The sequence below is a fragment of the Giraffa tippelskirchi genome, chromosome 10 (genome assembly GCF_054371585.1).
Source record: "Giraffa tippelskirchi isolate mGirTip1 chromosome 10, T2T-mGirTip1v1.2.pri, whole genome shotgun sequence".
NCBI lineage: Eukaryota > Metazoa > Chordata > Mammalia > Artiodactyla > Giraffidae > Giraffa > Giraffa tippelskirchi.
In genome coordinates this window covers 424,739-448,870 of record NC_137284.1, presented here as the reverse complement: position 1 = coordinate 448,870, position 24,132 = coordinate 424,739, and the positions used below count along the sequence as shown (strand labels likewise).

At 61.4% G+C, this 24,132-nt stretch overlaps 3 protein-coding genes and 1 long non-coding RNA gene across 44 annotated transcripts in view; 2 read left to right on the top strand and 2 right to left on the bottom strand.

The window, feature by feature from the left end:
• Positions 1-5,459: 5,459 nt before the first annotated feature.
• LOC145524240 (uncharacterized) lies at positions 5,460-7,071 on the top strand. Its single transcript, XR_014067337.1, has 2 exons — positions 5,460-5,559; positions 6,035-7,071. It is a non-coding gene; the product is annotated as an uncharacterized LOC145524240 (long non-coding RNA).
• A 1,612-nt stretch (positions 7,072-8,683) lies between these two features.
• Positions 8,684-15,930, bottom strand: RASSF7 (Ras association domain family member 7). 3 transcript variants are annotated; one of them, XM_081536141.1, is made up of 6 exons: positions 15,337-15,930; positions 10,488-10,618; positions 9,590-10,302; positions 9,361-9,489; positions 9,204-9,285; positions 8,684-9,121 (listed from the first exon to the last, which is right to left on the bottom strand). In XM_081536141.1, the coding sequence occupies exons 1-6, from the start codon at positions 15,372-15,374 to the stop codon at positions 9,090-9,092; spliced, it is 1,125 nt and encodes a 374-aa protein (XP_081392267.1). In that variant the 5' UTR covers positions 15,375-15,930; the 3' UTR covers positions 8,684-9,089. The 3 variants fall into 3 exon arrangements, with proteins under 3 accessions (XP_081392267.1, XP_081392269.1, XP_081392268.1); XM_081536143.1 differs by lacking the exon at positions 15,337-15,930 and adding an exon at positions 11,508-12,258; XM_081536142.1 differs by lacking the exon at positions 15,337-15,930 and adding an exon at positions 11,167-11,247.
• LMNTD2 (lamin tail domain containing 2) lies at positions 11,426-21,080 on the top strand. Of its 8 annotated transcripts, XM_081536097.1 has the most exons (17): positions 11,426-11,555; positions 11,919-12,136; positions 15,832-16,000; positions 16,433-16,622; positions 16,717-16,869; positions 17,221-17,308; positions 17,446-17,601; positions 17,875-17,946; positions 18,029-18,117; positions 18,459-18,751; positions 19,017-19,284; positions 19,377-19,572; positions 19,665-19,784; positions 19,869-20,065; positions 20,285-20,406; positions 20,496-20,548; positions 20,799-21,080. In XM_081536097.1, exons 2-17 carry the CDS (start codon positions 12,116-12,118, stop codon positions 20,928-20,930), a joined length of 2,319 nt encoding a protein of 772 aa, XP_081392223.1. In that variant the 5' UTR covers positions 11,426-11,555; positions 11,919-12,115; the 3' UTR covers positions 20,931-21,080. The 8 variants fall into 8 exon arrangements, with proteins under 8 accessions (XP_081392223.1, XP_081392225.1, XP_081392230.1 ...); XM_081536099.1 differs by lacking the exon at positions 15,832-16,000 and having other exon boundaries at positions 11,919-12,122; XM_081536104.1 differs by lacking the exon at positions 15,832-16,000.
• Positions 21,021-24,132, bottom strand: part of LRRC56 (leucine rich repeat containing 56) — a 16,644-nt gene continuing 13,532 nt past the window's right edge. For 10 of the 32 annotated variants that reach the window (XM_081536120.1, XM_081536125.1, XM_081536107.1 and 7 more), the window contains 5 exons: positions 23,635-23,811; positions 23,490-23,554; positions 23,265-23,407; positions 22,910-23,031; positions 21,021-21,936 (listed from right to left, as the gene is read on the bottom strand). In XM_081536120.1, the coding sequence (XP_081392246.1) occupies positions 21,647-21,936; positions 22,910-23,031; positions 23,265-23,407; positions 23,490-23,554; positions 23,635-23,811 (797 nt within the window). In that variant the 3' untranslated portion in view covers positions 21,021-21,646. Of the gene's footprint in view, positions 21,937-22,909; positions 23,044-23,264; positions 23,408-23,489; positions 23,555-23,634; positions 23,812-24,132 lie in introns of all 32 variants that reach the window. The other 22 variants (XM_081536113.1, XM_081536116.1, XM_081536112.1 and 19 more) reach the window with 4 other exon arrangements.

The following is a 24,132-nucleotide window of genomic DNA, read 5'->3' as shown; positions in this document are numbered from 1 at the left end:
GCGCTCCTTGACCCGGAAGTACATGGAGCCGGCTTCCGGGGCTCTCCCGCCCCGCCTGTTGGTGGGTACCATTGGGATGAGGGAGGGGAGGAAACGTCTGAGGTAGAGAAGGGCTCCACTACCTGAGCTCAGGTATCTCGAGGCCTTGTGAACACTGTTAAATGCATTTTTGTCGTCCAGAAAGACCAGTTTATTGGAAGAACTTGGAGAATCTAAGCCCATGCCTGTGGCTGTTCCGAGAGGTACTCCCCCGTCTGGAAGGTGGTACAGTCCGATCCTCGCTCACCGCCCAGGGCTAATGGGAGCGGACGCCCGGCACACCTAGGGCCCCGCCCCCAGCCGGGCCCCGCCCCGCGCGGGGGCTCCGCCCCCGCGCGCTCCCCCCACCCTACCCCGTCTCTCAGACCCCGAGAGCGCCCGCCGAGGAGAGCTCGTCCGGCTCAGCCTGGCGGCGCTCCCGGCCGAACGGCTTTGCGCAGTCCGTTCACGCCACCGAACACTTGCGGACCCTGTGCGCGGGCTCCGCCAGGTGCTGGGCGAGGACGAGCCCCCAGCCCAGAGTCCCGCCGGCGCCGCGCTGAGTGAACAGTGAACCCTGGGGATGGTGCGCCGCTCGGTGTGCGAGAAACGGATTCGTGCTCTGACAGAAGAGCCGAGTCCCGGACTCGGGAGCCAGGACTCGCCGGTGGTAGTTAGTGGGTGAGGCGGGACCTGGCCGAGAGGTGCTGGCGGGAGGGGCAGCGGTGGGGAAAGCGCGGGAAGCTGCCAGGACCCCAGAAGCGGGGAGCCCCACCGGCTGGGTGGGGGACAGACTGGCTTCTAAGAGCCCCGGGCGGCGGCGGCGGCGGGTGAACTGAGTGGAGCGGCCGGGGCGGGCCGCGGACCAGTAAGAAGGCCACTTCAGTAACCCTGCAACCCTCAGGGACCACAAAGATGTAGGCTCCGTTGGAGGAAGCGAAGGTTCAGGAAGCGATCCCCTTCTGGTAGGTTATGAAGGCAGAACCTAAGGAATAAAAGATGCTCAACATTGCGCCTTGTTAGAGAAATGCACATCAAAACTACCAAGGAGTATCACCTCACACTGGTCAGAATGGCCATCATCAGAAAATCTACAAACAACGAATGCTAGAAAGGGTGTGGAAAAAAGGGGACCCTCTTGCACTGCTGGTGGGAAGGTAAATTGACACTGCCACTATGGAGAACAGTATGGAGATTCCTATAAAAACTAGGAATAAAACTACCATATGATGCAACCACCCCACTACTGGGCATACACCCTGAGGAAACCATAACTGAAAAAACACATGTACCCCAATGTTCATTACAACGCTGTTTAGGAGGCTAGGACATGGAAGCAACCTAGATATCCACTGACAGATGAATGGATAAAAAAGTAGTCCATACGTATGCAGTGGAATATTACTCAGCCTTAAAAGTAATGCATTTGAGTCAGTGCTAATGACGTGGATGAACCTAGAGCCTATTATACAGAATGAAGTAAGTCAGAAAGAGAAAGATAAATATCAGATATTAATGCATATACATGGACTATAGAAAGATGGTACTGATGAACCTATTTGCAGGGCAGCAAAGGAAACGCAGACATAACAGACTTGTGGACATGGGTGCGGGAAGGACAGGGTGGGACCAACTGAGAGAGTAGCATTGGAATGTATGCATTCCCATATGTAAAATAGATAGCCTGTGGGTGTTTGCTGTGTGATACACAGAGCTCAGATCCAATGCTCTGTGGCAACCTAGAGAGGTGGGGTGGGATGGAATGGGGTGGGAGGAGAGAGGTTCAGGAGGAAAGGGGCATATGTATACCTACGGCTGATTCATGTTAATGGATGGCAGAAACCAACACGATATTGTAAAGTAATTACTTTCCAACTAAAAATTAATTTTTTTTAAATGAAAAAAACCGAGGTTGGGTTAGCTGAGGGGATGGAGGTGAGATGCCGGGTGAAAAGGGGAACCAAGGACGGTTCCTGGACGCGTGGGGGGTGGGGGGGACAGCACATCAAGCAGGACGCCTGGGTGGAGCAAGGCGGAAGTCAGCAGTGGCCCAGAGGACCCCAGTGCTGGGGGGCAGCTGGAGGGGTTCAAGAAGCCAAGCCGACTGATCATCGCCAGGGAGCACCAAGCAGGGAAACAAAAGCGGAGGCAGCGGAGGAGGAGCCCGCTGAGAGAGGCTTGTTTTGTTTTTCTGTTTATGGGAAAAATAACCTGTGTGTTTACAGACTCTGGAAAGGACTTTGCAGAAAGGAAGAATGAATGGTGCCAGAAAGATGAGGGCCTCTGGAGCGAATCTTCTGTGTGTGTGTGTGTGTGTGTGTGTGTGGCTGGCACAGCATAGCACCTCTTGGGTGTCACCCGGGCCATATATCCAAACGCAGGATACTTCTTAAAAGTTATTTATTTATTTATGGTCATGTGGGGTCTTTGCTGCTGCACGTGGGCTCTCTCTAGTTGCGGCGAGTGGGGCTGCTACTTGTTGTGGTATGCAAGCTTTTCATTGCAGTGGCTTCTCTTGGAGAGCAAAGACTCTAGAGCATTCTGGCTTCAGTGGTTGTGGCTCTTGGGCTCTGGAGCACAGACTTAGTACTGTGATGCATGAACTTAGTTGGTCCTCGGCACATGGGATCTCCCCAGACTAGGAACTGAACCTGTGACCCCTGCATTGGCAGGTGGATTCTTTACCACTGAGCCACCAGGGAAGCCCAAGGATACTTTAGCTCTCTGCTTAAGTATGAATGGCCTGACCTTGGGAGAGTTTCCCAACCCCTCTGTGCCTCTTTGCCTATAAAATAGAGATGTTGAGGGCCGGATGGGTGAGTACAGGAACAGAACTTTGGACGGGGGCCAGCAAAGTAAATGCCCCTGCACCAGACGCCTCGCCCTCCTCCTTAGCTTACTCTTGGTAGGTGTGGGCCCTTCTACACACACCTACCTGCCAAAGACCACCATCCACCAGAGGGTCCCAGATGGGGGTGGGAGCATGCCACTGAAGCTCCAGGGAAGGGGTTGGATAAGCAGCTGTAGCCAACTTCGAGCCCTCTTGGAGTGGCCCCAGCCCCTCCCACCTTTATCCGCAGCTGCCATTGGAGGCTGCTGGAAAACTGTCATCCATAATAAACACACCTGTGGTAAGATGTGAACAAGTCCTCAGGAGTCATCTTTGGGTGGCGTACGACCCACCCAGCCATGGCAGCCTTTGCTCAAACTTGAGATATGTCCCCACGAAACTGCCCAGAACCACTGGTGTGGTCCCAAAGTGGGCCAAGGTGAGAGCATAGGCACACATCTGTACCTCCACCTACCGATATACCTTCTCTCATGCTGATACGCATAACTCACACTCCTACATGCAGGTGGACACCTTCCCACCATCAGCATTGTCCCTGTGTCCTTCAAGCAAGCTGTGCCCTGCAGCCCTCACTGGTTCCTTGGTGTTCACTGGCACAGCCTGCTCCTGCTCCTCCAAGCCCCGGGCAGGCCCAGACACGGGATACACGCTGCTCTCCTCATGCGGGCAGGAGGAAGGAGCTGGACAAGGAGCTGCCTTGGTTCTGTCCAGCCCAGGCCAGCCCTTTCCCCTGCCATCAAGCCTGCACGAACACAGAGGGCCAGAGCTGGAGGGAGGAGACAGGCAGGGCTACGATCCCTGACATAGGAAGGCAGGTGTATCAGTGTCCTAGGGCAGTCCCGAGCGCCACAAGTCCAAAATCTAGGTTGACACCTGTGCTTTCTCTGAAATCTGTTGAGAGAGTCCTTTCTTGCCACTTCTGGGTTTTGGTGCTTCAGGCCTCCTCGGCTAACAGCAACCTCTGCCTCAGTCTGTGAGTCGCCTTCCTCCCTGTGTGTCTGTACCTTTCTATGTCTTCAAACCACACTTGGCGTTGGATTTAGGGGCCACTCAAATAACCTGGGATGACCTCATCAAGCCGCGAAGTCCCTTTTTCCAAGCAGGGTAACAATCCCCAGATTTAGGAATTTGGATATAACGTATCTTTTTTTTTGAGAGAGCACCATTCAGCCTACTGCAGAGGGTAGTAAGGGGTGCATTTGGAGCCAGCAGGACTGGAGGGGACATGGCTGGGGGTCAGACCAGCAGGGTGAGGCAGGAACTCAGAGTCACCCTGACTTCTGGCCTGTCCCTGTCCCGGAACCCTGGGCTTCTCCCCTCCAAGCCTCTGCCCGTCTGCCCGTCCCCAGTCATGTACTGTCCCAAAGCCTTGGGCCTCCTCAGGGGTCCCACAGGTTCCTAAGGGTTCCTTCCAGATCCACACAGTCCAGGCCTTGCTGACCCCCAACAGAACCAATCAGGCTCCTCACTCCTTCCCCACCCACAGGGGGCCACCCCCCACTACACCCTGCACTTGAATTCCAATACTCAGGCTTCATGCTCCTGAGGTCCCAGGCAGGGTCAGACACCTCCCTGGAGCCCCGCACTTAGCCACCTGGGCAACAGACTTGAAGGAGGAAGTGAAATGGCCAGGATGGTGGGAAGGGGGAGGAGGGGCCCATGCTGGTTTTGTGGCAGCTGGTGGGTCCAGCCCAGGCGAGGGGTGGGGCGGTGAGCTGGGGGCAGGAGGGCTGCAGGAGGCAGCCAGGGCGGCTGAGGCTGTGGAGATACTGCGGAGCTCTTGCTTTGGAGGGGAACCCCAGCCCTAACTCTCCAGACTGGACGGTGGAGAACAAAAGGGGACCGGGCACCTCTCTGCCTGACTAGGGATCCCAATGACCCATGATTCTGCCTCCGAGCGTCTGAGAAGGGAGTGTGAAGAGCCCGGCCCAGGACCACGCTTCCCCCGGCTGCCTCCTTGGGGCTCCACCAGGAGGGATTGACTCCAGGTATGAAACAGTCCGTTCCCTTGGTTTCTACCTTTCCAATGCCTGGACAGAACGGGGCAGAGGACGGGGCCAAGCCGCCCAGGACTCTGCGCCCCCTGCAGTGGGCCCTCACGACGAGCGAGTGACCAGGAGTTCACAAACCAGGCAGAGCCGGAGCCCCCTCCCCGCCAGGCCGACCGCCCCGGAGTGGGTGCAGGAGGCGCGTGCGCCAGGTGGTCGCGAGCGCACCGCCCGCGCTACGTGTGCCGGAGACCGGCGATCCAAGAAGGTGCCCAGCTCGCGGGGGGCTGGGGGCGGGGGGGTGCCTAGGCGCCCGGGCCGTTCCACCCTGGGCCGGCGGGGGAGCGCCTCGGGTCGTACCACCCGCCAGCGGGGGAGCCGCCCCGCGCCTGGCAGCCTCCCGGCGCCGCAAGCCCCGCCCGGCAGGTGGCGGCCCCGCCCCGAGGCCGACGTGCGGAAAGGAACGCGCCGGCCTCGCCCGCGAGGGGCCGCTCGGCGGTGGGCGCGGCGTCCCGTCCCCGGCTCGCGTCCACTGGCTGCGGCGCGGCAGGGCGGGCCCGGCTCGGCCGACCATTGGCCGCGAGACCTGGGCATTTGCATACGGGCCAGGCGCGGGGTTCCGGGCTGGCAGGGGCTCGAGGGGGCCGCTGCCGCCGCCGAAGTTGGGCCGAGAGCCGGCGACGGCCCCGCGCAGGGTCGCAGGTGACGCCCGAGGGGTCCTAGGCTCGCGAGCGGGAACTTGGGCCGGGCAGGGGCGGCGGGCTCGGACCGCCAAGTTGGACGGGAGGGGAGGCGGGGGTCTTGGGTGGGGGACGACTCCTCCGCCCGCACGGCGGTCCCTCCAGGCGCAGGGCAGCCACTGCCCACCGCACACTGCGCTGCTCCGGACCCACTGTGCGTGTGACAGCGGCTGATCTGTTCCTGGGCAGCGCGACCGCCCCGCCCCCTCTGTGACCCTGTGGGGCAGGGGACGGCCACGGCGGGTCAGAGGGAGCGTGCCAAGGCGGGTGGTAGGCGAGGGCGCTGCACGGACTAGGTGCGCCTGTCTGCACCCAGCAGTGGGCCGGGTGGGGAAAACGGGCGACATTCAGAGGCCTTTGCTGCCCTTCGCATGCGGGGCCTCAGGCAGGACCAGATGCCCTCTTGGAGGGAACTCTCTTCTCCCTGTGTGTCTCAGGGTGCCAAGGTGTGCAGGGCTCCTGGGACCGTCTTCCTGATGTCGCCGAGCCGAAGGCAGCCCTGGGCAGACACGGTGTCATTGTCAGACCCTTGGACATCAGGACAGGACCTCCTGAACTAGCCTCTTGAGGGCCACCTCCGGGAACTTTCTTGAGGAAGATAGTGGCAGATTTGGCTTTCCTGTGCCCTCTGCCGTGTCAGCAAGGCCACCAAGGGAGTCAGGACTGTGCAGACGCACTCACAGTGCCCACAGACACTCCCTCCCAGGGGTGTGGGTTCCTGGAGGCCTGGCTTCCCTGTTGGGTGTTCCTAAGTTCACCGTGAAAGTCTTGTGGTTGTGGAGCAGGCCCAGAGCAGCCTCTGGGCCTGCAGATGCCATCGCGGCAGGTTCTGTCCCCTCTCCCAGGCAGTCTGGAGGGGAGGCCCGCTTAGTTGGGCCCTTGTGTGGACTTGGACACCCCTTAGGAGGGACGCTATCCTAGTTAGTGGTTGATATGGTGTGCTGAGTGTCACACCCAGCGGGCTTGGCAGGCCAGGCTCTGCAGGTGGCAGGGAGGCTGTCAGCAGCTTTGGGGTTGAGAATCAACGGTGCGGATTTGCTGCCACTGGCCAGCGACCCTCCGTGAACCAGCCCCTGGAGGAGGGTCAAGCAGGAATCTGAGGCCAGGAAGGGCACCGGTGCCTTCCCCCACAGCACAGTCTGGCCTCACAGCAACCCCGATGAGGGCTGCCCTGTACTCACACTGGGCAGCGTCCTGCCCTGCCTTCCCCTGGCTTGAGGGGAGCTAAAGAAGAGCGCAGCAGAGCATGGATGGTTGGATGGCATCAGCGACTCCACGGACATGAATTTGAGCAAGCTCCAGGAGACAGTGAAGAACAGGGAAGCCTGGCATGCTGTGGTTCATGGGGTCGCAGAGATTCGGACACGACGAAGCGACTGAGCGGCAACTGGCCTTCCCTCTCCTCAGCGCACCTCGTGTCGTCGTTTTCAAAGTACCGTTTAAAACTCAAAAGTAAACCTTTCAGCAACTCAAAGATTTGCTTAGTAATCTGAAGCACTTCTGGCAACTTGGGGGGTGGGGTGGGTTTTTTTTCACTTGGAGGAGGTCCTGCCCCTTTCGCACCCCAGAATGTGTGGGTTGCCTAAGGACCCCCTTTAAGCTGGAGAAGACCGCTCTCAGCGTCCCCAGAGGCAACCTTGGACCAGGGGCAGGTCCCTGGCAGTGACTTCAGAAGGAATGGATGTTCCCTGAAAACAGACACAGGAGACCAGGGGGCACAGGCTCACCCAGGTCTGTGCCTGCTGTCCTCCGTGGAGTGGGGACGCACAGGACACTGGGCAGGGCATGGGCTGGTCCTCCCCTTCCCCCTGTGTGTGTAGGGGATGGCACCTGGCCTTGCGCCCTGCTGGCCTGTGTGCTCAACTTGGGAGGTGAAAGGGCGCTAAGGCTCAGGGCTTGTGCCCAGAGGTCCATCCAACCCTGTGGACACAGGTGGGGGAACCAGGTGAAGGGAGCAGGCCCCTCGACAGTCCCCAGTCCTCCCACCCAGCACGAGGCCTGACCAGCCCATGCATTCAGGGCTGCACCTTATATGGCCTGTGCTTGACCCTAAGGAGAGTCACAGGTCAGGCAGGAGTGTGGACAGGCACAGGAATGGGCTGGGGGCTCCAAAGAGGAAACTAGGCCCAGAGCCTTTTCGCCACCACGCCTGTGCAGCCACTCCCGACCCTGCTCCAGCTCAGGTAGGAGGGGCCTGCTCCTGTTGGTTTCCTTGGGCTCAGGACTTCACGTCCCCTAGTCTGCCCCCAAGGAAGTAGGGAACACCAGGCCCAGCTCAGGGGCCACCCCAGGAGAAGGGTGAGTCTTCTTCAAAGTTGCCCACCCCTACACTAAGCAGGAAGACCCCTGCGGTCTAGGCTGTCCCGTCCTCTGTTCCTCAACACGCGTGGCTGCACCCAAGTCTTGGAGCCCCCCAGGTTCTGGCTGGCACAGAGCTCACCTCTCCCAAACCTAACCCTCGGAGCTGGGAGCCTGTGGCCCACCCCAGAGCCAGGGCTGTGGTTCAGACCTCTCCCTGCCCTAATTTCAAGGCTGCAGGCATGTGGCTGAAGCTTCATGCCGAGCTGGGGAGAGGAGGTGGGGTGTTGGAAGGCAGGGCGGCACACCCTCCAGGGGCCAGCAAAGCTCCTGGGGCCTGGCAGACCCAGGAGTCCGGGGCCTGCCCCCGCAAGCTCTCAGGCTCAGGAAACCTGATGGACGGGTCTGGTGTGTCCTTGAGTCCTCATATCCAGGAGCCACCCCAGAGGGCGCAGTGCTTCTTGCTGCTGGTGGGGAGCAGACCCAACAGGGAAGTCAGGCAAGGGAGGGGTCTAGACAGAAACCCCGGTCAGTGCCGAGGCTACTTCAGGCCCCCAGACCATCCCACCCCAGGCTGCCAAGGAGAGAAGCTACCCTGCCCCCAACAAGGAGAGGCCACTCCCCAGGGGTGGGTGGATACAGCTCAAGCTTTGGACCAAATAACCATGGGTCCCTGGGAGACCTGTTTCAGGACCCTTGACTGTGGCTAGCCTCAAGCAGTTCAGGGGACTACTCAGACCCTGCAGACCTTGCCCAGTGCAGCCTCAAGACACGCTCAAGCCATGGGAGACAGTTTATTGAGGCTTTAATGTCGGAGTACGGAGCCAGTGTACACACGGATGTGGGCCAGGATGCCTCCTGCATGCAAGCACAGACTCATCGGTTGAACACAGGGTCTGTGCACCTCCCGTCCCCAGCAAAGAGCTGTGCCTCTGGGGACTATGAGCTCAGGGCTGGCCACACCCCTAGCTTCTCCAGGGTCTTGGCAGATTCCACGAGGACTAGGGCAAGAGTCTTCAGCCTTCCCGTGCCCCCTGCAGCAGGAATCCTAGGGCTCCAGGGTGTCCTGTCTCGGGCTCTGGGTTCCAGGGCTTCCCACTGCACAGTGGAGAGTCCTCTGTGACCACGGGCTCGCCTGTGTCATCCAGGCTGGGCAGGCCTTGGCTGCAGACGTCCACTCTGGGGTGAGAGCTGCTACCTCAAGGAGTTCTGCCTCATGGGGGCAACTGTGGGGAGGACACAGACTTGAGAGGGCTGAGGGGGTCATTGGAGGACCTCATCCCACCCAGAGCGGGGAGACAGACATACTCTCTGGACTCAGGCTGGACACAAGGGCCAGACTCCGGGGGCCTCCCATGAGGCTCTCTTCTCTGGCTGGAGGCAGAAGATCCTGTGGGAAGAGCAGGTCAGCTTGGGGCTGGGCGGGCCCCCCACCAACCTGGCCTCCCTCCAGAACTGCTCTGACCTGAGTGCCAGCGGGGTCCCCTTCCGGCCGTGGGGGCGGGGGCAGTGCAGCGCCTGTCTGCTGGATGAACTGTTGCAGGTTGCACTGACGCAGCTCCCGGTTCAGCTCCTCCAGCTCCTGGGCCTGGGCCTAGGGCACATGGGACCCTCAGGCTCTGATTCTGAGACCGACACCCACGCCCTCCGCCGCGCTGGGGGCACGGGCTGGGGTGCGGGTCCTGCAGGCTCACCTGCAGGGCGTGCTCGGCAGCCTCCAGAGCCCGGCCTACCAGGGCGAGACTGCCCTGCACCTCCATGCTTTGCCGCTCCTGGGCGGCCAGGTCCTGGCGCAGGCGTTCAGCCACAGATGCCATGGGCGAGGGGGGCCTCGGGGCCTCTGTAGCCAGGTGTAACTCGGCCTCCAGGGCACGGGCCTGGGTGTCCAGGGCCTGCAGTCTCGCCGCGTGCTCAGCCGTAGCTGCGCTCAGCGCCTGCAAGCGGGCCTGTGCCTCCCGCTCCCGGGCCTGTTCTCGCCGCAGCTCCTGCTCCCAGAAGGCCTCCTGGCCCAGCTCTGCTGCGTTCCTGCGCACCCTTCGCTCTAAGCCCTGCAGGTCTGCGCAGCAGCTTGGCACCTGCACTACAGGAGCCAGAGGCTCGGGTGGCACAGGGCCAGGGGCCTGCCCAGGGCACCCCAGGCTGAAGGTCAGTGCTTTGCAGGGCTCACGGTCCAGTGCTGGTCGAGGCTTTGGGGGAAGGCTGGCTCGGATGGGGCAGCGCTCAGGGGGAGAGCAGCTGTCCGAGGAGGGCCTCCCAGTGAGGCTGGGTCCTGTCCGCCTCAGGACAAACTGGACATCACTGGCAAACTGTCCGCAGGTCGCTTGGGCACCCACAGGACATTCCTGGGGTAGCAGCTGCCGTTCTTTCTCTCTGAGACGCTGCACGAGCACAAAGCGCCCTGTCTGGCCTGGAGTCAGGGAGAGGGGTCAGTCAGTCCACATCCCTTACCTTCAGTCCATCTGGCTTGAGCAGCTGGTGGAAGGCAAGAGGGCTCAGCAACAGACTCACCCTCCTGGGGGCCAGGTGGGGCCCGGAGGCCAGGCCCCACTGCAGGCGCACCTGCTGGGCCCATCGGTGCTTCGGGGAACTCACCTATGGCTTGGGCTAGTGCGATGACCACTTCTTGACAGGTGGTCTGCTCTGAAACCCCACAAACCACGCGCTGGATGCCGTCCACCCACACCTTCAGCTCCATGGCCGCCAGTCCTGAGAGCATGCCTGTCCTGCAGTGAGGGTAAGGGCCACGGGGTCAGCCAGGGCCCAACACAGCTTGGCCGGCTCTTCCTCCTCAGGCCTGCCCCGCACCCCGGCACTGGCTCGGGACTGCTGCCCCTCGGCATCTGGTGAGCAGCCCCACACGGAGGCCGCACATTCCTGGGGCTGGGGCAGCAAAGGCCAGTTCCCCCCCCGCCCAGAGAGGGAACCAGAGGGCTCTCCCGCAGCGCTCGGAGGCTGCCCCGCTTCCCAGCCTGCTCCCGGCCAGCCCCACTCCCGGAACCAAGTAAATCATTAACCAGACCCGGCCACCCGGTTTGAAGGGCACAGCCCCTCCCGTGGGGCGTCCGCGCGCAGCTCTCGGCACCGCAGGCCCGCCGCACCCGGCCCCTCCCTGCTCGCGGCCCCGCGCTCGCGGCGAGGCCGCGGTCCCCGCGCGCGGTGGGCGCAGGTGCGGCGCGGCCCCCTCGCCGGCCCGGCTCGCGCCCCTCCGTCGGAGTAGCAGCCCAGGGCCGCGCCCTGCGCTGCGAAGGCCCCGGAACTCGGTGCGGCTCACCTGGACGCTCACCGGCCTCTGGAATCCGGACGCGGACTGGCTGCTGCCAGGCTCCGGGCGCCGCCGCAACCTGCCGCCTCCAGCGCCGCGGGAGCGCCCCGGCCCGTCGCCCCATTGGCTCGCCGCCCGCGCGCCCCGCCCCGCGCGCCCCCATTGGCTGCGCCGCGCGCCCGCCCACCCCCGCGCCTACGCCCATTAGCCACCTACTCAGAGCCTCTCTCCTGGGCCTCCCCATTGGCTCCCCGCCCGCCCCGCCCCCGGCGGCGCCCAGGTGTAGGCGGGGCTCGGCGGCGCCAGTGGCCGAGAGCGCCCGGGTACACGCGCGCCCCGAGCCCGCTCACCGCGCGTGAGAGCGCTGCCTTCCGCGGCGCAGGCGGCGCGTGGAGCAGGTGCCTGGCCGCGCTTCCTGGCTGACTTTCGCAGAAGCCGCCCCGTCTGATGAGTCTCCCGCCTAAGGGACGGGGCGCTGGCCCGGGACCCCGCGAGCCCGGCCTGCACCCAGGAGGGCAGCGGGGCTGACACCGCCCCTCCCCTCGCCTGGGACGCGATGGGACGCACGGGGGTCGGGGGGCTCAAGGCGGGAGGGAGTGGAGCTGGTTGGCCGCTGGTGCTCTCCAGTTGCTGCCAGGCTGACAATCCTGATGGGGGAGGGGGCCGCCAAGAGGTTGCCTGGGACAAAGGCCCTGGGCTCTTTGTCTGAGGCTCAGTGGGGCCCAAGGCTGGCCCGAGCTGTAAACACACTCCTCCGCCAGGCGAGTCCTGCTGTCCTGCCCGGAGACCCCAGGCCGGCGCGGCAGCCGGAGGCCCTCCTAGTCTCAGTGCTGTCTGTGTGGATCAGCAGCAAGGACGTCTAGAACCTGCGCTGCCCAAGTGAGACTGACCCAGAGCGGGGTTTCTCCCTCCTGCCCACCACAAGCCCTGCAGGAGCAAACGTTGAAAGTCTGAATGAATGCATGGTGAGGGAATGAAGGTGGGTGAGGGTGCGGCAGAAAGTAGAGGGCGGGGTCTTATGGGTCAGGCCTGGGGCCTCACTTTTGTCCAGGTCCAGGGGCAAGGGAACTATTTGTTATTGTTCAGCCCCTAAGTCGTATCTGACTCTTTGTGACCCCCATAGACTGTAGTATGCCAGCCTCCTCTGTCCTCCACTATTCCCCCAACTTTGCTCAAATTCATGTCCATGGAGTCGGTGATGTCATCCAACCACCTCATCCTCTGTCACCCCCTTCTCCTTTTGCTTTCAATTTGTCCCAGAACCAGGGCCTTTTCCAATGAGTTGGCTCTTCACATCAGGCGGCCAAAGTATTGGAACTTCAGCTTGAGCATCAGTCTTTCCAAGGAATATTCAGGATTAATATACTTTCTTCTCTAGCACAAAAATTTGAGAGCATCAGTTCTGCTCAGCTGAAGGCTTTCAGCATTCTTCATGGTCCAACTCTCACATCCACACATGACTGCTGGAAAAACCATCAGTTTGGTTCAGTTCAGTTCAGTCGCATCCAACTTTTTGCGACCCCATGGGCTGTAGCACACCAGGCTTGCCTGTCCTTCACCAACTCCCGGAGCTTGCTCAAACTCATGTCCATTGAGTCGGTGATGCCATCCAACCATCTCATCCTCTGTCGTCTCCTTCTCCTCCCGCCCTCAATCTTTCCCAGCATCAGGTTCTTTCCAATGAGTCAACTCTCCGCATCATGTGGCCAAAGTATTGGAGCTTCAGCTTCAGCATCAGTCCTTCCAATGAACACCCAGAACTGATTTCCTTTAGGATGGACTGGTTGGATCTGCTTGCAGTCCAAGGGACTCTCAAGAGTCTTCTCCAACACCACAGTTCAAAAGCATCAATTCTCCAGTGCTCAGCTTTCTTTATAGTCCAACTCTCACATCCATACATAACTACTGGAAAAACCATAACTTTGACTAGACGGACGTTTGTTGGCAAAGTAATGTCTCTGCTTTTTAATAGGCTGTCTAGGCTGGTCATATCTTTTCTTCCAAGGAGCAATTGTCTTTTACTTTCATGGCTGCAGTCACCATCTGCAGTGATTTTGGAACCTTAGAAAATAAAGTCTCTCACTGTTTCCATTGTTTCCCCATCTATTTGTCATGAAGTGATGGGACTGGATGCCATGGTCTTAGTTTTTTTAATGTTGAGTTTTAAGCCAGCTTTTTCACTCTCCTCTTTACTTTCATCAAGAGGCTCTTTAGTTCTTCTTTTATTTCTGCCATAAAAGTAGTGTTATCTGCATATCTGAGGTTATTGATATTTCTCCCGGCAATCTTGATTCCATCTTGTGCTTCAGCCAGCCTGGAATTTCACATGATGTACTCTGCATATCAGTTAAATAACTGCTGCTGCTGCTGCTAAGTCGCTTCAGTCATATCCGACTCTGTGCGACCCCATAGACGGCAGCCCACCGGGCTCCCCTGTCCCTGGGATTCTCCAGGCAAGAACATTGGAGTGGGTTGCCATTTCCTTCTCCAATGCATGAAAGTGAAAAGTGAAAGTGAAGTTGCTCAGTCGTGTCCAACTCTTCACGACCGCATGGACTGCAGCCCACCAGGCTCCTCCATCCACGGGATCCTCCAGGCAAGAGTACTGGAGTGGGCCGCCATTGCCTTCTCCCAAGTTAAATAAGCAGGGTGACAATATACAACCTTGACGTACTCCCTTGCCAATTTGGAACCAGTCCGTTGTTCCATGTCCGGTTCAAACTGTTGCTTCTTGACCTACATACAGATTTCTCAGGAGGCAGTAAGGCGGTCTCGTATTCCCATCTCGAAGGATTTTCCACAGATTGTTGTGATCCACACAACCATATGGTTGTATATGGAAAACCGTGTGAACAAACCATAGCTCTGACTACATGGACTTTTGTGAGCAATGTGATGTCTCTGCTTTTTTAATATGCTAAGTTTGTCATAGCTTTTCTTCCAAGGAGCAAGTGTCTTTTAATTTCATGGCTGCTGTCACCATCCACAGTGATTTTGGAGCCCAAGAAAATAAAACCCGTCACTGCTTCCACGTTTTCCCCCTTCTATTTGCCATGAAGTGATGGTACTGGATGCCATGATCTTAGTTTTTTGAATGTCGAGTTTCAAAGCAGCATTTTCACTCTCCTCTTTCACCCTATCAAGAGGCTCTTTAGTTTGTCTTTGCTTTCTGTCATTAGAGCGGTATCATCTGTATACCTGAGGTTGTTGAAATTTCTCCCAGCAATTTTGATTTCAGCTTGTGATTCTCCAGCCCAGCATTTCACATGATGTACTCTGCATAGAAGTTAAATAAACAGGGTGACAAAATACAGCCTTGACATACTTCTTTCTCAATTTGGAACCAGTCCATTATTCCATATCTGGTTCTAACTATTGCTTCTTGACCTACATACAGATTTCTCAGGAGACAGGTGAGGTGGTCTGGTATTCCCATCTCTTTAAGAATTTTCCACAGTTTTTTGTGATCCACACAGTCAAATGCCTTAGCATAGTCAATGAAGCAGAAGTAAATGTTTTTCTGGAATTCTCTTGCTTTTTCTATGAGCCAATGGATATTGGTAATTTGATCTCTGGTTCCTCTGCCTTTTCTAAATCCAGCTTGAACATCAGTTCACATACTATTGAAGCCTAGCTTGAAGAATTTTGAGTATGACCTTGCTAGCATGTGAAATGAGTGCAATTGTGTGGTAGCTTGAACATTGTTTGCCATTGCCCTTCTTTGGGATTCGAATGAAAACACCTTTTCCAGTCCTGTGGCCACTGCTGAGTTTTCCAAATTTGCTGGCATATTGAGTACACCACTTTAACAGCATCATCTTTTAAATAGCTCAGCTGGAATTCCATCAACTCCACTAGCTTTGTTCGTTGTGATGTTTCCTAAGGCCCACTTGACTTCACACTCCACGATGTCTGGCTCTAGGTGAATGATCACACCATCGTGGGTAACCAGGTCATTAAGATCTTTTTTTTTGTATAGTACTACTGTGTCTTCTTTCCACCTCTTCTTAATCTCTTCTGCTTCTGTTAGGTCCTTATTGTTTCTGTCATTTATCACGCCCATCTTCACATGAACTGTTCCCCTGGTATCTCCAATTTTCTGGAAGAGATATGTAATCTTTCCTATTCTATTATTTTCCACTATTTCTTTTCAGTGTTCACTTAAGAAGGCCTTCTTACCTCTCCTTGCTGTTCTCTGGAACCCTGCGTTCAGTCATTATCTGTGTCCCAAGGCTCCTTACAGTGGCTCTAGTGCCTGGCTGAATGCCGGGCGGGGGGCTTCTTACTGGGGGGTTAGGTAAAGGCCCAGCACTCAGTAGGCAAAGGGGCTGGGAAAGCGTGGAAGGGGGCCCGCTGCCGCTCAGAGCTCAGCCAGCTGCTCTCCCAGGTTCTCAGGGCTCTCCCCTCCGCCTCTTCCCTTTCCCCAGACAGCTGGGCCCCAGTGAGGGCACGTGCTCAGCACAGCCATCCTTCTGGCCTGTGGACACACTCACAGAGCAGCAGTGCCCCCAACACCCACTGACTGCCATGGTCAGCCAGGGAGGGCCCATGGGAGCCTCCCCAGGGTTGGTTGGGGCTGTTGAGCTGAGCGGGTGATGGTGGCAGGCCCTGTGGGTCACTCTGTGTCCCCTGGGTCTGCTGAGGTTAGCTGGGCCGTAGGTCAGCCCCTCACAGCTTCTCCTTCAGGCTGGACAAGGACGGGGCCAGGGTTCACCTGGGGCCCTGGTCTGGGTCTCCCTGGAGGCTCCTGGTAACAAACAGCCCCTCCCCTCTGGCTGCTGGTATCCATGGCAACCCTGTAGCGCAATTCTCTCCCCAGGCCTGCTTGGACCTCAGGCCTCAGGTGAGTGTTGGGGAGGACCCTGGCTCTGAGGAGACAGAGATGGCACCAGTGAAGGACCAGGACCTTTGGGGACCCATGCTCTAGGCTGGGGGACAGGCGCTCAGGTTCTGGAGGCAAGGGTGACAGGGAGGAGATGACAGGGAATGGTTGAGCACCCAAGTACGTTGTGCCAGGGATGGGGGTGACCTGCTGCCCTGGCCTGCTCAGAAACGCGCAGGTGTAGACACTCGGGTGACTGGTAGTGTGCCATTCAGTGGGGCAGACACACGCGCGCGCGCGCACACACATACACGCACCCCTTCTTGGAGAGTGACACCCCGTGAACCAGCAGTGCTGTCTGGGGCCGTCATACACAAGGTTGGCCATGTAAGGAGAGCCCTGCAGGGGGCACACACACCAGACCCAGTGCAGCCCCACCACCCCTCCTCCCAGCGCCCCCAGCAACATCAAGAATGGCCCCCAAGTCTTGTCAGGACGCTGAAGACGCTGAGGAAGAGGCTCTCGCATCCCTGGTGGACCGAGAACCAGCGAGTGGCCACATGGGGCCTCCAGCGGGGGCTCCCACATGCCCTCAGAACGCCAAGCCCAGCTCCACCAGGATGGGCTCCTCCATCAACCTGCAGTAAGGAGCGGAGGGGTATGGTCAGCTGCTCTGGCCAGGCCAGCCAGACAGCAGGGCCTGACCAAGCAGCGGGGCGGGGCGGCTGGTGTTTCAGGTCGGCCTTGGAGTCCCTGGACCCCCGCACCCTGCGACTGCTCTGGGGGCAGAGGGAGTTGGAGATCCAGGCCCTGCGGTGGGCCATCCAGAATCACTGTGAAGCCCGACACAGCTGTATCCTGCAGGGGGTGGCTGGGCTTCCAGCCGAGAGGTCAGTGGTGTGCACGGTTCCCCCACCCACTCAGTCCCCGGCCTGGCCCTAACCTGAGGTTTATGTCTGATTCCAACCTCAACCACCGAGCCTGACCCCAGCCCTGGCCCTGACCTACACCTCTAGCCCCAGTCCTTACCTGGCTCTGATCCCCTGCCCTAACCCTAAAGAAGTTAATACACTGTAAACCACTCAGACCCTAGCCGCCCCACCCCCACCCCCGAGCATGCTGATGGGTGTTGAACGCAGCCTAGACCCCGCCTCCGACCCAGACCTCTTCAGGTTCTGACCCTAATGTGTGAAGAGGCTGCGGACCTAGAGGTGGGGCTGCTGAGACTGCCCCTCCCCCAGGAGCTCGAGAAGTCGGGATAAGTTTCTGCAAAACCAGGTCCAAAAGCTGACTTTGGAGTTGAAAGCGCAGAAGGAAAAGGCCCAGCTGGTGAGGGGCAAGAGGGATCAGGGACGCGGATGGGGTGGGGGGGTGAGGCCCAAGCCAGGGTGGGGCGGGAGAGCGGTGGGGCGGGCCGGGGGCGGGGTCTGGGAAAGGCCCCGCCCACTGCTGACCCGCCTGAGCAGGAGAAGGAGCGCCTGGAGGAGCGGCTGCAGCAGACGGGAGAAGCGCTGCAGCAGCTGGAGGCCGAGCTGCAGGCCTTCCAGAAGTCCTGCCTCCTGCAGCTGGCCCGCTCCTCCTGGGTGGGCCGCGTGCTGCGGTCTTCCACGGGCAGCGTGGAGGTAAGCCTGGCTCCTGGCCGCCCCCAGCCCACCCTCCTTGGTCAGCTGGCTGTCCCCTACAGACTGGTGCTTCCACTCAGGGGCCTTGGCCTCCCCGGAGGCCTGCCTCCTGGGCCAGGGACGAGCAACTAAGCCTGTGGTCCCTCCCACCTGGCTCTTAGCAAGTGTGTGCCTCAGGTGCTGGGGAGGCTGGAGGGCAGAGTGGCCCTGGGCAGAGGGTTGTGCTCCCCTTCCAGCCCCTGCCTGCTGGCCTCCTGTCTGTCCCCTTTGCAGGTGGTGACGGCAGAGACCCTGATGGACCTCAGTGACTTCTCTGAGAACGATCAGGCCCCCACTGCTGGGGAGGTAAATGAGGCCCTCCAGATATGTTCTTGGATCTGCAGTCCTGCGGGAGGGTCAGGTCACCTGCCTGTTGCTCCCTGGCCAGGGTTTCCGGCTGGAGGATGTGGACTGGAACAGCATTGCCCACCGGTACCCCAACCTCTTCACCAACCTCGAGTCCAACTCAGATCAAAAGTAACTGCAGTGGATGGGGACACCCCAGCAGGGAGGGAGAAGAGGGGAGGGCCTGCCTTGGCTGGGATGAACCGAAGTCCAGGTTCCACCCTTTAGTGTCTGTGGACAGGTCATTTAAACCTTCCAAGCATCAGTTCTCTGACCTGCAGCTTGTAGTCAGGGATGAAGGGAAATCGTTCTGGGGCCATCTCTGTCTACCCATGAGCCCTTTGCCCAGGTGGGGTCCTAGGGACTGGGGACACAACTTGGTGTGCCCTGCCCCCATCTGAGAGGGTCAGATGGGGGCAGGGCTGGGGTCCAGGAGCCAGAGCCCTGGGCAGCAAGTTGATCATGACCTGCAGGCACCCGCGGACCCTGCAGCTCCCAACAGCCTCACCGCCTGACCAGTGGAGCTCAGAGCTGTGCTGCAGGCACCAGGAGCACAATCTCAAGAGTGTTGAGTGGAGCTCCCTGCCCTTGGTGGGCTCCAGCAGCTCCGAGGGCGCCGACTCCGAGCCCAGCCACAGCCAGCTGGCGGCACATAATCACGTGCATAAAGTGACAGGGGACCATCCCCCAGGGCCTGGCCACAATGCCAACCAGGTGGAGGCGCGGGCACAGAGCCTCTGCAGGGACAGTCAGGCAACATTCGAAGGTGGAGTGGGGCGGGTCTCCCCTGATTCTCCCCCCTCCCACACCTGCAGGACTGTGATCTCTGCCCCAAGCCCCAAAGGACATCCCTCTAACCTCTTGGCTTTCATAGTTGCCCAGTTTGAGGCAGCGGGGGCCTCTCCAACCATGTCCCTAGGTGTTAGGGTGGGCTTGGCGGACTCCTGCCGCTGCATTTGTGCTCTGGCTTGAATCCACCTGCCACCCCACCCCCGACCAAGTACTGCACGGCATTCCTCTGCTTCCCCCAGATGCCAGGGCCCACTGTCCCTCCTGCTCAGATCCGATCCCCGGTGCTGCTCCTCTCCCACATGGACCTTCAGGGCACTGCGGGCCGGGTCCGGCCTCACAGAAGATGTCCTCGATGGACCCTGGACCCTCCAAATTGGGGTTCTCCTCCCAGGCAGCCCGCCTCTCCCTGCATCCCCAGAAAACCCACTCAGAAGAGCGGGGCAAGAATGGCCAGGAGCCTGATTCTGGGGTGGATTCCCATCTCTGGCGTTCCGGGCGCTGTCCAAGGTGAGCAGGGGACCCAGCGGGGACTGCAGGGTCAGGTCTCGCAGTGGGGCCGTGCCCACTGACTTGGCACAGCGCCTCTGCCTGCGCTCCAGCCCCAACCCAACAGGCTCCTGCCTGAAGATCGTGGCGGTTAGCCGCCGCCAGAGGTTCGTGCGCATCCTCAACCAGTCGCTGGAGGAGACGGTGGACCTGGGCGGCTTCGTGCTGCAGCAGCTGGTGTTCGACCTCCCCGTGAGCGTGTACCGCTTCCCACCCGGCACCCTGCTGGCTCCGCGGCACCACGTCACGGTGCGCCCCGCTCCGCGCGCCCCTCGAGGCCCAGCCCTCCAGCGGCCAGCCCTTCACCCGGCGCCCCGCCCCGCCCCCACCGCTCTTCCCAGGTGTGGGGCGAGGGGCCCTACAGCACAAAGCGGCAGCAGCCCTCCTCCTTGGGCCGGGAGCCCGTCCACTTCTACTCCAGCCGAGGCTGCGTGACCCTCCTCCTGAACCCCCAAGGCGAGGTCAGAGCGAGTCCCAGCGGGGGTGGGGGGTCGGGCCGGCTTTGTGCAGTAGGGGTGACTCCCGTGTTTCCCACGGCCTCTTAGGTCCTCAGCGAGCACCAGTCCCCACACTGCGTGACCCCAGTGTCCAGGATCTTCGCAGACAACACCGACTTGTCCATCGACTGTTTCCCGCTCTCAGAGGCCCGGGCCGGGGCTGACCTTGCGGAGCATCAGCCCCAGCCTCGACCCCCGCGCAAGGGTGGGGTGCGGGAGGCCCGGGCTGGGCGCCGGAGGCCGAGGTGGGGACCTCGGGTCCCTCAGTGCCTGCTTCCTCCCCAGGCCCGGACTTGGCAAAGACCCCAGACTCCCTCCTAGGGCTGCCCCCACCTCCCCAGGTCCCACCCTTCCGCCTGTTGTGGACTCCCCTCAGGTCTTCCACCTCCCCAGGCCGCGTCTGCCCTGGGACCACCCCTTCCCGCTGGCAGGCTGTCTTTCACGACCCCTCCGCACCTCCCCAGGCCGCGGGTCCAGTTGCCCCGCCTGAGTACCATCAAGCTCCTCCGCCAGCGGGAGGCGCCAGTATGGCCCGAGGACGCGGCCCAGACCCACCCAGAGCTCTTGCCCGCCATCCCCATCCCCGGTGAGTGCCCAGCTGGGAGGAACGTGGAGGAGGGGCGGCCGGCAAGGAGGGGGCGCCCGGCCGACCCCACCCATCCTCTTCCCGAGCAGAGGCTGAGGTGGGCCTCCAGGACTCCCAGGGTAGGAAGGAGAGCAAGGTCCGGGTGAGTGCCCCGCCCCGCCCCGCCCCGCCCCGCCCCGCCCCGCCCCACCATCAGACCCCGCCCACAGACCCCCGCCCACCCACCCTGCCCCACAGGCCACGCCCACCGTCAGACCCCGCCCCCACCAGGCCACGCCCTCAGACCCTCCACCAGGCCCCGCCCCCTCTGGCCCCGCCTGCCCTCAGGCTCCGCCCTCCGTCAGGCCCCGCCCCTCCCCGTCCAGCGTCCTCTCGGGCTTCGTCCTCCCCAGGTGCGCCGGAAGAGGGTGGACCGCGGCTGTCCCATGGTGGCGCTGTCGGTGCAGAGCACGGCTGAGAGCAGGTTCGGCTTCCGCTTCCTCAGCTGCCCGCCCATCACCGCGGACGCTAGCTGGCCGCTGTAGGGCCGGGCCGGGAGGCGGTACCGGCGCCTGCGCCCCTACGTCTCCACGGCTGTGGCGGTGGGACAGGGAGAAAGCAAGGGAGGCAGACGGTTCCGGCTGCATAATTTATTGAACTAACGCCGCCTACCAAGTAAACCGCATTTCTGTACACTTGAGAGTCGAAAATGATTCGTTTGGTTTCCGGGTATCCAGCCCCAAGAGGAGGGAGCTGGTCGCCCCATCCCCACGCGGGGAACCCCACCGGTCCACCAGGGTTGGCCGACGGCAAGTGCTTCTACTTGGGGCCGCAGCAGCCCAAGGGTGGCTCAGAGCCCTGGGTGGCTGGAGGGCTGCCTAAGGGCTGGCCAAGGCCCAGTTCCAGCCACCTTGGCCGGGGCCCAACCTGCTCTCTCCCAGGCCTGCTCCTCAGGGAAGGCCAGGCCTCACAGAAGAGGTGGGTGGCTGGGCCAGTGGTGGGGCCTTGTGCGTTCTATTCTGGGCTCTACCTCTCCCCCCTTGGTGGTCCCAGCTCCTGACTTCCCTCCACCGAGGGTCCTCTCCTGTGCCAGGCCCACTTCTCCCCACCCAGGACACTCACGCAGGTGCTCTGGATTCTATGAGGCCAGAGTGCACGCTGGGCCTCCCACGATTGCCCTGGGGCCCTTGACCACCCACCAGGCCGGCCTGGCAGTGGGTGGGGCTGTACACGAGAGTGGGGTCAGGCTGGGTGGTGAGCGTCAGGTGCGGCATGCACCAGAGGCTGGGGGTCTGGCTGCTGAGTCTGGGGCTGGCTTTGGGCCTGGACATCCCTCTGCTCGAGGGCTAGGGCCCGAGGTCACTTCTTGGGCTCTCAGAGCAGTCACTGGAGCCAGTCCCTGACCCAGGCCAGGCCCCAAACTACCCAGGGTTCTGAGCCTACGCCCCCGGAACTGCAGATCTGCGGACCCCCAGGAGCTGCGGCCCAGGTCTGGCATGAAGGACTTGGGGGGACAGGGGATCAGGTTGTACCCCGAGGTCCTGGAAGACTCTGGTGAAGAGGAAAGACAGCAGGTCAGACAGGGCCACCGGGGTCACCGGGGCCGGGCCGCAGTGTCTGCTCACAGGCAGGTGGCCCCGGGGTCGTTCCCATACCTCCCCCATGCAGCGAAGCCCTGGCACCCACCTGGGGGCAGGCTGGGTGGGTGTGTTCGTGGTCACCCAGTGCCCACCTGGACCCTGACCGGAGTAGGAGGTCCTAGCACCTCTCTGTCCCTCACTGGCTGTCGCTCTCCGCCCTCAGCTCGGAGGCCTCAGCCAGGTGGTGAGGTCCCTGGACATCTCAGGCCCGCCTTCCCCAGCACCGCCCCCTCAGGCTCAGCAGCAGCACAGCAAGTGCAGAGCTTCAGCCCTGTCCCTGCTCCATCCCGGCCTCTCTGGTGCTCCCCCCCACCCCTTGTAGGGTTATTCAGCGACCTTGCAGCCCTTGCTTACAAATGCCCCCTCCCCAGGTTTGCCCACCCAGCTGTTGTGCAAGTCGGTTCAAACCTTTCCTCCAGGAAGCCCCCCTCGCCCTTTCTCTCTGCCTCGCAGCCCCTGTGTTGGCTGTGCTCAGCCATGGTCACTCTCAAGCCAGTGTCCCTGAGGGAGGGTCTTGCCTGGCTTAGTTCTGTTCCAGCCCAGGACAGGCCCTGTCTGCAGAGGAAAGGCAGTAGCCGCCACCCGCCACCCCCTACCTTGGTCTCCTGCCCACCATCTGGGGGCTTTGCTCCCTTCGCTGGGCTTGTGCCGTGCTCGGGAGAGTCTCCACTGGTCTGTCCCGTGTGCTGGCCCCTCCCCAGGCCACTCCCTCTTTCATTCGAGGCCCCCCGGCTCTGCGTGCAGCGCCCTCCCCTCTCCCTCTCTCAGCCGGCTGACCCAGCTGCCTGGCCCCTGGGCTCAGGGGAGGGGAACTGGAGCCCCTACCCCCAGGAGAGGCCCTCCCTGCCCCTCCCGCCTCAGCCCGGTTCTATCAGGCAGGCTACCTGGGGCCAGGCTTGGGGGGCTGCGGTGAGGCTTGGGCCCAGCCTTGTCCTCTTGTTCTTCAGGACCCCTCTGTGGGCCCCAGGGGGCTGCAGCCCCCTCCTCCCAGGACTCTGGGCACCTACTGGGAAGGGGGCTGCGGTGTGGGCGGGGGAGGCTGCAGCCTGCTCCTCCTTTGGAGCAGATCCCAGAGGAATGTGACTTGGGGCTGGTCCCCCAGCCTTGGGCTCCCGTGACCCGACCCTCCAGCCACCCGGGGACCAGCGGCCACTCAGCCAAGGCAGGTCCCAGCCCCAAGCCCCCCCCGATTAGGGCACACAGGGTGGCAGGGCTGGGGCGGGGGGCGGGGGCACCCACCGCAGGTGCAGCTCCCTCAAAGCCCGAAGCCCGGCCCCGGCCAGGAGGTCGCGATCGTCGACAGGCTCAGGCCCCGGAGCAGAGGCCCTGGGGGCCAGCTCTTCCGGCCTGGGAGGGGGCAGCTTCTCTGGGTGCACCCCAGCCTGGGAAGGGAGAGGGCTGGTTCAGGGCAGGCCTGCCGGGGCTGGGGGGACAGGTGCTGCCCGCCATGGGGGCAGGCTGTACCTGGCACTGCTGCCGACGCTCCTGCAGGCCTTTGGTGGGGTTCCCACAGAGGACCCGGCCGGCGCCTGGAGAAGAGGGTGCGGCTGGGCCTGGTTTGGGGCTGAGGGGCTTCAGGGCCAGCTTCACACTGGGGTGGGTCACCTACCATGGGTGAGGTTGCTGGCATCATCCTCTGGGGCCGGGCCCTTGGGTAGGAGGCCTTCAGGCAGGGGGACCCCAGGGACCAGCAGGGAGAGAGGCCAGCGCCTGGAGGCCTGGGGCTGGGTCTCAGGCAGGCACAGCTCAGGGCTCAGTCTCCAAATAGGGGATCCGTGGGTTCGATCTGCCCAAGGGTCCAAATCAGAGGTCACCAAGGCCCACACCAGTTGGTCAGCCAAGAGTCCCCCCAGCTGAACCCCATCCACAGAGCCCACCGCCCAGCATCAGTGTGCCCGAGGCCCGGGGTGGCAGGTTTCTCCCTTCCCTCTGCGGGTGGTGGGGGAGGCCCGCACCGAGGTTGCTCCCAGGGAGGGTGTCCTGGCCTGGGGGTGTGTGTGCAGGGCTCTGGGGACAAGGGGTGAGGTCTGAGAAGGGACACAGGAGGCGGCCTGCAGGTGGGACCGGGGTGCAGCCCCTCCTGGGGCTCGCAGGTGAGGTCCGCAGG